Raw genomic sequence first — 12079 nt, 5'->3', positions numbered from 1 at the left:
GCGGGACTTGGCAAACCAGACAATGTGGCTTCCTGACAATCAAGGCATTTGTTTCTCTATTGTCCTGGCCTCATCCCAGCAGATTCCAGGGACGGTGGGGAGGCTGCTCAGGGCACAAGTTGGCCAGTGCTTAAGAAGGTGCCACAGTTCCTGGGTCTGAAATGGCGGGTCAACGGCAATTGGCAAGAGTTCTCCTGGTCTTGCTATAATCACTGGGTTAACACACATGGTTCCTGGCCCACCCTGTAGAGCCTGTCTGGGAATGGGCTGGAGGCTGGTGACTGCAGGGCTCTGGTTAGGGTGGGAGTTCCCTCTGAGGGGCCCGGCAGGAAGTTTCCATCCAGGTCTGAGAGCCCAGAATCTGGCCAGAGGCCCACCGAGGCCTGGCACCCAGGGTATGGGATGGTTCCCAGGACCTCTTTGGGCTCCTTCTAGGATGGTCTCCAAGCCTTGGCCAGAAAATGGCTTCTGCCAGCATTAGGAGCCAGCCTTGTCCTTGGGGTATAGCCAGGAAGGTAACTGGGATGTGCCCAGAGAAGCCAGGAGGACTGGCTGGTGGGCATGTTGGGGAGGAAAAGCCAAGGGGCACCCTCTAGGCACAGCTCGGTGGGGGGTGACTCCCAGGGGCTCCTCTCTCCTATGATGTCACTGGAGGCAAGCCCTGCCCGGCACCCCATGTGATGACACAGCGTGCTTCCACATTATGTCGTGGGGGTCAGGTTATAAAATCATTCTATGTGATGTCAGGAGGGGGTGCAGCCAAAGTCTCCACGACATCCCATGAGACACCTTTAGGGGTGAAGCTTCATCACACTCCGTGTAATGTCACTAGGGGCCGGCCCGCAAGCTATTTTAGGTGATGTCACTAGGCCTTCCAGAATTTTGCATTTCATGGGATGTCACTGCATAGGAGGCCACCATGGCATTCAGGGTGCTATTACTGGGGGCTGGACATGCAGAATTTGGCATTGTGCATGATGTCACTGGGAGTAGAATCTGAGCCATCTCAGCATCCCAGGTAATGTCCCTGGGGGTGTGGTCTTCCTGACATTGCATGGGGGTTTGGTAGGGTGGCATATCCATGGCATTCTGTGTGATCACACTGCGGGTAGGGCCCAGACTCTAGCGTTCTGTAATGTCACTAGAGTGCAAGATTTGGGAACTGGCCTCCACATCTGCACCTCCCCTTTGGGAAATATGAAGTCAACCACAGAACACTGAGCTCCATGTCCCAGCTGACCTTGCTCCCACAAGCAGGCCTGACAGCTCTGCCAGCCCTCTCTGCACACCTGCCACAGTAGAGTACGACACACTTACACTAGGATGCTTTTGTGAGGGTACGTTTGGCCTGCCTGCTGGCCTGGCAGCATCTCTATGGTGGTGCTGAGTCTTAGCAGCTGCTGAATTCTTCTGGAGCCTGGAAAGTGTGCCATGGGTTTTCAAGGTGCAGATGTTATAGTAGGCTAATTGGTGTAACAAACAACCCCCAGCTCTCTTAGCACAGTGGAAGTTTATTTCTCATTCATGCAACATCCAATTCGGTGCTCCTTAGTCATCTCTCCGCCAAGCAGTGACTCCATGATCCAGGTCCCTTGCAGTTAGTGGCTTGGCTGTCCTCCTCTGGGTCCTCTGCATCCAGTCAGCTGACAAGCAGAGAGAGTGAAGGATGGTAAGATGGTTGCTAGGAGCAGGCCTGGAAGTGGTGTGCATTGATTTCAGAGCTAGTCTCATGGCTGCACTCAGATACAAAGCACCAGGAAATGTGGTAGCTCTGTGTCAGGAAAAGGAAGCAGGCTTGGTGGTCATAGCGAATGAAATACAAAATGGCAAGGCTCTACTGGATGATCCCTGGTGATTCTTCCCTGAGGACAGGCCCATTCTCAGGTCACCCTTCTTATTTCACCCCCCATCTGCTACCCTCTCAGATCACACCGGGCAGCAAGGCTGCCCAGTCCCAGCTCAGCCCGGGTGACCTTGTGGTGGCCATTGACGGCGTCAACACAGATACCATGACCCACCTGGAGGCCCAGAACAAGATCAAGTCTGCCAGCTACAACCTGAGTCTCACGCTGCAGAAGTAGGTGGGAGCTCTCCAGAGCAGGGGGCAGAGGTTGGGTGTGGGCACCAAGGGCCTGGGAGAGGAGCTGTCCAGCATGGACCCAGCCTTGTGCTACCGGACCGCACAGGGAAGTGAGGACAGCCTCTGGACCAGAAGAAGGACAGGCCCAAGTCATCAAGCACCTGCCATGTCTGTGCCTCACTTTACAGAGGAGACTCAGAGAGGGTGGATAATGGCGCTGCTGGTATGTGGGCAGCCGGGCCTGGAAGCCAGGGTCTTCCCTGCTTCCTCTGTGCACAGGCAGCCTCCCTGAGACCTAGCAGAGGCCCGGGGCTGCAAAGTACCCCAGAGCCGTGACTTCTCCATGCTCGTCAGGCCCAGGGGACACCCAGGTCCTCTGCCCTGGCTCCCTGGGTTCCAGATGTTCTCCCCTCTCCAGTCCTCCTCAGGCAGGAGCTCCTGGACCCAATGGCAACTGTCTTCATTTCTGGTTTTTCCAGGTCAAAGCGGCCCATTCTCATCTCCACGTCAGCGCCCCCGATCCAGTCCCCTCTGCCTGTGATCCCCCACCAAAAGGTAGGTGCTGACTGTGGGTGGCAGACTCTACTCTGGGCCGTGGTTCCCGGAGTGCAGCCCCTGGTCTGCCTGCCTGACCCTGGCAAGGTGGGGGGATCAGCCCAGCCCCAGCCCTGCCCTGCCTCGGCTGATGCCGGGGAGGTGGCGCAGACCCCCCGGGGAGAAGCGTTCAAGCCCCCTAAAATGCTGCATGGAGGGGTGCCCGCCTGGGTGCTTAGCCAACACCCTGGGCCTCATGGGCGGGCTGACAGGAAATCCACTTAGGCAGCGGTGTTTTCAGGAAAGGGACCATTCTCCCAGCCAAGTGGGGACAAGTGTCCAGAAGGCTCTGACCCTCATCCTCCTGAGGGCACTAGGGAGGGGGGTGACCATAGCATGAAAGCCGAGGCCCCAGTTTGAGCTGATCACCCCAGGAGGAGCTCCCAGGCATGGGGGGGCCTGCTGACCCTCAGGGTTTCTCCTGGGTCACAGGCTCTCTCCCCCCACGTTTCCCTGTCTCCTCCCAGCTGCACGCTCCTATACCACACTCAGAAGTGCTGATGCAGCCAGCACGTACCAGGCCCCTTCCCAGCTCCCTCTAAGCAGCTCAGCCCTATGGGAGGCCTACCCCACCGCTCCTACAGGACTACACACTCCCGCCACTCTCCACCCCCCCTTGCAGGACCTCATACTGACCCTGTCTGTCCAGTGGGGCAGAGTGGGTGATGGGCAGGGTTGGGAGAGGGGACAAGAAGAAGATGACGGGGGTCTGGGGTGGGTGACAGACTGAGGAAGTGGGCAGAGGGCTGTTGGGGAGAAGCTGCAGAGGCAGGCTGGGGGAAGCAAACGTCAGGCCCCCTCCTTCCTCAGTTTCCCCTCTGCACCTCTACTCTGCCTGTTCACCACCAGCCCAGAAGGCCCCCTCTCATCGGCCATGTGGGGCAGTGCAGAGCGGGGTCAGCAGAGCAGGAGGCAGGGCTGTGCTCACCAGGTGCCCCCGTTCAGGGGAAGGGGGAACAGGTGTAGGATGGAGGGGTCTCCCCACAGTTCCCTGAGACCACACCCCCTCTCCTCCAGCCCTGCAGGCAGGCTGGCTTGGCCTAGCTTTCTGTGTGGGGCTTTGCATTTTGTCCAGGTGGATGACAGCTTCAGGGCCAGGAGCTTCAGCCCACTCTTTTTGACAAAACCCTTCTCTTCCAGGTGTCTTCTCTACCCCCAACCCTGACCGCGGTGCAGTGGGCTGCAGGCTCCAGGGTGGTGGGCTGCTAGGCGCTCGCACTAACCCTTCTGTTGCAGGTTCACGCAGAAGCGCTGGGATGGGCGTGGCCTCTAACTGCTCTCTTCTCTCTCCCCTGCATGGTGCTGCCCTGGGCCAGGACCCTGCTCTGGACACGAACAGCAGCCTGGCAGCACCCAGCCCCAACCCCGAGGCGAGGGCCATCCCGGGCACCCCAGGCAACCTGGAGCTCGGGCAGACCTTTAGCTCCTCCTTCTCTCAGACCTCCGTCTTCTCCTCACACGTGGAGGCCTCTGATGCTGGCCCTCCATGGGGCAGCCCGGGGGCCAAGGTCAGCCTGGAGAGCGCCCTCGACTCTCTAAGCCCGAAAGCCCCGCGGGGTTCGAGCCAGCCAAGGCAGTATAACAACCCCGTTGGCCTGTACTCGGCAGAGACCCTGAGGGAGATGGCTCAGATGTATCAGATGAGCCTCCGAGGGAAGGCCTCAGGTGCTGGACTCCTAGGAGGGTAGGTAACGGGCTCACAGCTCTCCACTGGTGGTCAGGGGCCATCTGGGTCCTCAGTGCTCATAGAGGCCTGGTCAGGTAGTCAGAGCGAGGAACTGGCCTCATTCTGGCCAGCCCCAAGCCCATGAGGCAGTGCAGGCTAAGAGCAGTGAAATCAATCAATCATCCTATTGACATTTGCCATGAGCCGGGCCCATCATTGCTTTACACAAGCTGGAGCGATGTGTCGGATTTTGCAGAGAGGGAAACTGAGGCTCAGAGAAGGTTAAGTCAAGGTCCAGCTGTCCAGCTACTAAGTGGCCAAGCTGGGCCTGAATACAAGAGACTCTGACTCCCAAAACTTTCACATCAGGTCACCCACCAAAATAGGACAAAGCCTAATACCTCCAGAAACTCTGGGGCAAAGGGACAGGCTGGTTACCACCCCTTTGGGAGTCCTGAGAGGTGGGAGAGCAAGTTCTCTAGGTCTGGCAGTGGTCTGGGAAGGCTGCCTGGAGGAGGGAGCACCTGAGCTGGGTACAGAGAGACTGGGCAATAGGGTGAGGGGAGTGGGGTGGCAGGACTGACCCTGGCTAGGGTGGGGAAGCAAGGGAGCAGGACCCTGAGGAGAAAGGGGCCCTGCAGGAGAGCAGCAGGCCACCCTCTGCTCCCCGAGGTCTAGCTAATGGTAGTCTTGGAGCACAGGAGTTAAAAGAACCTAGAGCCAGAGCCAGGGTGGGCATTGTGGAGGGGCTGAGGGGAGGGAGCCTCCCAGCAGAGCACATATTAACTTCCAAGTCTTGAAGGTTTGTTATCTCTTTGGAACTTCTTCCATAGCCCCATGCAATTGGTATAATCGTCTCTGGGCTGGAGGCAAAGCAGGTTGAGTCAAGGCATATGGCCCAGTGGCTAGGGGTTCAGGGCTCTTCCATGAGACAGTCCGTATCTCAGGATTATGGGGAGGATTGAAGGAGATAACACGTGCATAGTGCTGAGCTCTGTTCTGGCACTCACTGCGTGCTACCTGCCATCACTGCCTGGACTCACACAACAGGTACACAGATGAGTCAGCATTGCAGTCCAGGTCAGTGTGATCCAAGCCCACACCCTTCCTTTGACCTAGCCGCACGCGGTATCTGTGCCCCGCCCGTTCACTGCTCCCCTGGGGATCCCCAGCTCCCCCAGATCCCATAGCTCTTTCTGGGATCCCGAGTGAAGCTGGGCACTCTATGGTGTGAGCACCTGGACCCTGGCTTCCCTGGACCAAGATGGCAAAGCTTTCTACCCCCAGGCTTTTTCCAGCAAGGGGCTTCTGCCAGAAAGCTCAGGGAGAGACAGAGTAGAAATGGACTCTTTCTCCTGCCTTGGATGGGCTGATAGCTCTTCCTGGTTCTCCTTGGGCCTGGCCCCCAGCAGGGAGGTCACGCTCTGGTGGACCTGGACTTCCATGGGGCCCACCTGCAGTGATGGTAAGGTCTTCCCTCACGGAGGCCTCAGTCGAGGCTGGGGGCTGGTTAACTGTCCATATCCTTTATCTAACACAACTCTCTCAGCAACTTCAGAGGGGGGGGGCATCATTCCCTCATTTTATAGCTGGGAAATAGAAACCCAGAGAGAGCAAGTAATTTGCCCAAGGTCACACAGTTAATGAGTGGCAGATAGGTCTGGCACTCAGGTCGGTCTGACTTCTCCCTGCATGGAGCCAGGGACCTACCTGCCTGTCCCACCCCTGTTTCTCCCGACTCCCGACGAGCCCTCCCACTGGCACAAGGGCTGCTCAGAACCTGACAAGTGTTAGATTATTACTTGACACTCAGAGCAGCAGGGTCCAACAGTTTCTTCAAAGGGAAGATGGGCTAGGGAGGGAATATGGTGCGTGCTTCATTCAAAGTGAAGGCTGATGCTGTGGTCCCAGCGGTAAGGGCAGAGCCTCTGACCTGGGCTAGCCGAGGGCTGAGGCCACCACCTCACAGGAGACAGGGTTGGCAAATGCTACTCCCTATGTCTGTTCATCACACACTTAACCCATGCCGGGGGCTTTACACTCAGGATTCTGTTCAGTCTGCGGAGGGCACCACCCTCTCGGTGTTATGAATGAGGAGACTGAGGCTAAGACAGGTGGGTAACTTGTCCAGAGTCACAGCTCTAGGAAGAGGCAGGGTCAGGATTTGAACTCTGTCCTGTCTGGCTCCAAAAGGAAGCTCCTTCCCATACTCTCTCTCTCTGGGTAGCTTCAAGGTGATCCCTTGGCAGCTTGTATGCCCTTGGGAGGAGTGGAGAGGAACAGAGGGGGTGAAAGAACAGCCTGGCCTGCAGCCCCCTGCTCCTTGTCCTCTCTGGGGCTGGGACTGAAGGGCAGTGTCCCTCAGGCCAGTTGGTGCGAGGGTCTGCGGGCGTTTTTACATCTTTGGCTCATTCTCCCCAAGACCCGGCTGCCCCTCTCTGAGCTACGTCTGTTGCAGGCATCTCAGCCTCCAGGTCCTCAGGCAGAAGCTAAGCAGGGGGCAGGAATCAGTGCCAAAGAAGGAGCTGGCTACCTAGGCAGGGAAGGGCATAGGCAGCCCCTGAGGCCAGCACTGCCCTCTACAGGGGGCACTGGGCTGGTCAGGGCAAGAGCTGATCCTGCAGTTGTCAGCACTGGCCAAAAATGGAGAAGAAATTGGAGATCTATGATGGCCCTTTCCTAACATAGCTCCACTTGCAGCTATTTTGAGCCTGGGAGGACAGAGGGAATTTTATCAGCCCTGAGACAGAGTTGGGCCGCCTGGGACTGGCGGGGGTGGGGGTGGGGGGTCTCCCTGGCTTTGGTCTGGATCCCCAGGGTCCTGGCCAAGGGGTGACCAGGGCCAGGCCAGCTGAGGCCCAAGCTCTCCCAGTCAGAGCCCAGAGTGGTCAGATATGGGAAAGTGGCAGGGTGTGGGGAAAGGGACACCACTTTCTGCACTCTTCTCCCCTCAGGTTTCTGACAAGGGTCTGCCACTGCAAGGAATTTGCATTTAAAGAAACATAATGCAGGCAATGCCTCCCTCAAGGAGATGATACTCCAGGAGGCTGGCTCTCAGATAAGAGTGAGGGTGGGGTCCCTCTTGTAGTGTCCAAGCTGGGCTGCCTTGTCTGGGGGTTTTCCTGCAATAAAGGACCTGCACTTCTCCCAAGCCTCCTCACTCCTCCATCCTGCCTCACTGCCCATCCACAGGGCCTTTAAGGGCAGTTACTGGGCACTGCACAGACCCCTTACTACTGTGCCCCGGGAGGAGTGTCCAGGGCTGCCTGACCCTCCTCTGGGAAAGAGAGCATGCTCCCGGGGCTGTGAGAAACCCCACTGCACACAAACCCCAGCACCACTGCAACTCCTGCTCAGGGAACAGAAATCCTGGAGCTGTCCCCCATTAAACAAGGGTAAGTCCAGAGCTACTGTCCGGCCAGGAGGCACCTGGGGCCTTGGCCGTTCCTGGAGCAGCCATCGCTAGTCTGGTCTCCATCTCCAGCTTCCTCGCCGGGGTCTACAGCCAAGGTGTATGTAGGAGATTCATGTACATGGTAAATGAGCACCTATGAAGATGGACAAAAAAACCTTTCTCCCTGGCAAAGCTTCAGGTACTGTGGACCTACGCTGCAGCTGGCATCTCTGACCCAAACTGAGAGGCTGTGATCGGGACTCTGAGCTCTTCCCCCTCCTCACTCTGCATTCTCCTCACCCAGTGCCAGTCTGGGCTGCCTCTACCTCCACAATGGCCAGTCTGAGGACCATCCCTAGGTCCCTACGCTCAAGCCCTCTGGCAGGACCCTCACTCTGATAGCCCTGTTTTCTTTGCTTTTTCTCTCCCCCACCCCCAGGTGGTAGCCAACTCTCCAGCCAAGTTAGTATCAAAGGAAAGCACGTGTGTGTGCTCGCCTGCATATCCCAGCATGCGACCGCGTGTCTGGGGGGCTGGGCAGCGTGCGTCTGTGTCAGCGGCATGTGTACGTGTATGTGCATGCGTGAACGGGGGTGCATTTGTGTCCCTGAGTGTGCCTGCATGTGTGTGGAGCTGCGAGTATGGAGTGGAGGCAGTGGGGAGGGGCGCTGGGGCTCCGGCAGAAGCCCCAGACCATTGTGTTACCAATTAGCTGCTGCAGCTGCTTAGACCGCAGGCTGGCTCCGGTGGGCGGTGGGTGGAGTGCGTGCTGACGCCGGTTCTCGGAGAGCCTGAAGACATTTCTAGCCTGGCCGGACCACTCAGGAGGGCTGTATCTGACCTTGTCTTTGCCTGGGGAGCACGCTTAACTGTTGAAGGGAAAAGCCTCCATGGATAGAAGCTGGTGGGCCACCCAGCAAGTTGGACTTGGCGGGGGGGCGTGGCTGAGCACCTAAGCCGTGCTCCGAGGAAGAAGCACATGCACTGAAGAGTCTGGAGGAGCAGAGCCCCCGGGCCACCCAGGATGAGGCCCTTCGTGGAGGAACCAAGCTCAGAATCCCTGTGGGTGCCCAGTGGGGCTGCTTTTTGCCTTTGGGCGTTCTGGACTCCGCTTGGGTTGCCGCTGCCTCTCACGCGTGGCCCAGGTCCTGTCTCCTAATCCCAACTGCCACTCCGCACCCCCTTCCGTTTCTGCTTCCCTGCGGGTGTGGTGAGAGAGCTTTCAATGCCTGGCGCCCCCTGCTGACCCTGGGCGGTAGCTCAGGCTGATCGGGGCCTCCAGGGATCTGGGAAAGCGGAGACGGGCAAGAAGAACCTTCCGCAAAGGGCTCTGGGGAGGGTGAGAGGATTTTCCCGACCAGACCCAGCCCGCCCACGTCGGTCGGGGGGACTTGGGTAGCCTTCCTGGGATCAGGCTTAGGGAGGTCTCTCTCCACACCCTAGACCACCAGCCCTCACCTTGAGCCGTGTAACAAACACCACCTGTTGCCCCTTCTCTCCTTCCACCTCCCTCCCTCGCTCCCCTGCCCCCATGCTCCCCTCCCCCAGCGCCGACTACCAGGAACGCTTCAACCCCAGCGCCCTGAAGGACTCGGCCCTGTCGACCCACAAGCCCATCGAGGTGAAGGGGCTGGGCGGCAAGGCCACCATCATCCACGCGCAGTACAACACGCCCATCAGCATGTACTCCCAGGACGCCATCATGGACGCCATCGCCGGGCAGGCCCAGGCCCAGGGCAGTGATTTCAGTGGGTAAGCGCCTCCCCTCCTCCACTGGCGCTCGACGCCTCCGCCGCGTCATCACCGAGGAGGGCAGCGGGCCGCTGGGCGCCATCGGAGACTTTGGGCATCGGGACCAGCTGTCCTCCATCGTCTTGATCCTCCCAGGGTACAGCCCTTGCAGGAGAGCCAGCCTTCGCCCTGGCCTCCCAGAACGCGGTGTTCTCTCTTCAGAATCAATCTCATGGTCAGCTTTAGGAGAAGGGTGGAGAAATGCAGCATGTGCTTTTCACAGCCTCTGCATTTTCCCAGGCTCCGTGAGGGGGCTGGTTTAGAAAGAGACTTCTGGAATCCTGTTAACCGGGGTCACATTCTGGATACCTCAGCTTCTCACAACTAAGCCATTCTTTGGGGGGAAGTTGCTGTGTTCTTCCAATGATGAGGGCAATTCAGATTCATGAGTGGGTTTCTTGTTTGGGAAGGGGCCTCCGGACCAGCCATCCACAGTGCTGTTGGCAGTCAGCCCTGCCACAGAGCCGGGGAGCACCCAGAACTCGCCTCCTCCTGTTTGCCCCAGGGAAGCCCAGCCTCAGGGCAGTGGGACTTAGGACATCCTTGGTTCCTGACTTTGCTTGTTAGCAATGGTTGAAGAACTTGAGGGCTGAGTAGGGAAAGAGTTGGCTGAAAATCATTTGTGGATCAAACGGGTAATAGTACAAACATTAATGTGGACCTCTCTCCCTCTTTCAGAATTTCTTTCTGTCTCTGTTTCTCTTAGTCTCTGTTTCTTCTCTGTATCTCTTTCTTACTGTGTATGTCTCTCTTTCTGTCTCTATCTCTCTGTTCTCTTTTTCTGTTTCTGTCTGCGTGTCTCTTCCTTCCTTTCACACACACACACACACACCGAGTCCCTTACTGTATTCTACTTGGAAATACTGTTAGTATTGACTTTCAGAACTGATTATCTCTGTGGTAACATCTTATCCCTGAGTCAGGATCTCCAGCAACTGAAGGCAAGAATTCTTAAAATGATGGTTGTCCTTTTTTTCCGAAACTAGGAAAAACAGATGTTGTAAGAGGGATAGAGGCGTTCAAAAGTCCCGGAGAACTCCTATAGCGTTTGGCCTTTGTAGAGCCCAATCCTCGTGGCCATGACGAGTGTGCAGGTTATAAAGTGCAGGTTCCAGAGGCCAAAGGATGGAACGTGGTGTGGACTTACTGGCGCTCCTGGTCAAAAGGAGCCTGGCCCTCTCAGGCATGCAGTACTTCCTTCGGGCCACCAGGGGGTGGATGGTTGCTTGCCCTGGAGCTGTGAGTCAAACCCGCCAGGCTCAGGTCTGCAGTTCTTTGCGGAATTCTCTGGGCAGGGTTGACTTACTTAATCCCATCGTTCAAAGCAGAAAATATGACCATGCAAGTTTAAAAACACAACTGTTGCTCATGTGTACCCAGGAAGACAGGGCTGCCCGATTAAGCCAAAGAGTTAACGGGGATATCCTGTTAACATTTGTTTGCCACGTGTGTCCTTGGTGTGCTCTTAAAAGTGGTAACATTGGCCAAAGGGAAGCACAATGGAAGATAATGGAAGAACTGCTGTTCACTAACTTTATGTTTTCTGCACCTTGGGAAAAGACTACAAATCATTTGGCTTTACCTCTAGGTCGCCCGTTATATATTTTTTTAACATGATGCACTGTTGATCTAATCTAGGCTTCTCCTTCCTCTCCCCTCCCCTCCCATCCTTTTCCCCTCCCTTGAGTGCCTGGGAAGCAACGTTCTTCCTTTTCCTTCTAACTCAGCCCTGCAGGGTTGATGCTGTCGTGGTGCCAGTGGGTAAAAGCTGCCCTTGTCTGCCACGAGGTGTTCCGTTTCTGCTGTTAATTTCCATGATTCCTTCCTCACTGACAGTTTTCTTTTTGTCTCTCTCTCTCTTCCTCCTTTATCCACCCCACTCCGCCATAACTCATTGCTGATCCTAACCCTGCTCCCTTGTGTATGCGCCTCCCCCCCGCCCTCCCATGATGGACATGCACTCACTGCTGGGTTTTCCTCTGCTTGGCAGGGCGTCACCGCTGGCGTAAGTAGACCCCACAGTATCTGTTCCGTCGTCCGTCTGTCTGGTTGCGGGATGGTGTGTGGGTTTGGTGGGATGTGCCTGAGGACAGTGGTTCTGTCCACGTTCTTCCTCACACCCACCTCACAGGTAAATGACATGCCCCGCGGCCTCTACAGGCAAGTGCTTGTCTTTTGGGGTTTTCCCCAAATAATGTCACTATGGACATAGAAATCAGAGTAATGACATCACACTGGCTGGGGGTGTGTCCCGTGTTCTCCTTGCTGTGCTTTGCGGGGGCTCCCCCCAGCCTTTCTTGTCTACACTGGGACAGCGTAGATCTTAATGTCAGAATCCACACGGGGCCATTATTCGGGGAGAGGATGATAAGGGGGTCTGTTGGAGGCCATTCCCCAGAATCCTCATGGAAGATGGATCTGGAGGACCCAGCTCCTGCCAGGACCACCCATAAGAGGCGAAAGATGAGTCAGACTTGGGGGCAGTGTACAGTGGAGTAAATGCCTACCGGTGACCTTGATGTTGTGGGGACCATGGAGTGTTTTTGTTGGCAAG

General features: G+C 56.8%; 1 protein-coding gene across 5 annotated transcripts in view; it reads left to right on the top strand.

Annotated features, from left to right (window-relative positions):
- LDB3 (LIM domain binding 3) overlaps positions 1 to 12079 on the top strand; it is a 60252-nt gene that overhangs the window by 7939 nt on the left and 40234 nt on the right. For 2 of the 5 annotated variants that reach the window (XM_060103295.1, XM_060103313.1), the window contains exons 3-6: positions 1926 to 2077; positions 2560 to 2635; positions 8174 to 8196; positions 9283 to 9486. In XM_060103295.1, coding sequence (XP_059959278.1) covers positions 1926 to 2077; positions 2560 to 2635; positions 8174 to 8196; positions 9283 to 9486 — 455 coding nt within the window. Of the gene's footprint in view, positions 1 to 1925; positions 2078 to 2559; positions 2636 to 3990; positions 4359 to 8173; positions 8197 to 9282; positions 9487 to 12079 lie in introns of all 5 variants that reach the window. The other 3 variants (XM_060103285.1, XM_060103304.1, XM_060103323.1) reach the window with 2 other exon arrangements.

This window comes from Mesoplodon densirostris, chromosome 1 (assembly GCF_025265405.1).
Source record: "Mesoplodon densirostris isolate mMesDen1 chromosome 1, mMesDen1 primary haplotype, whole genome shotgun sequence".
NCBI lineage: Eukaryota > Metazoa > Chordata > Mammalia > Artiodactyla > Ziphiidae > Mesoplodon > Mesoplodon densirostris.
Note: the sequence above shows the minus strand (reverse complement) of the source record. Positions and strands in the feature narration are given on the sequence as shown.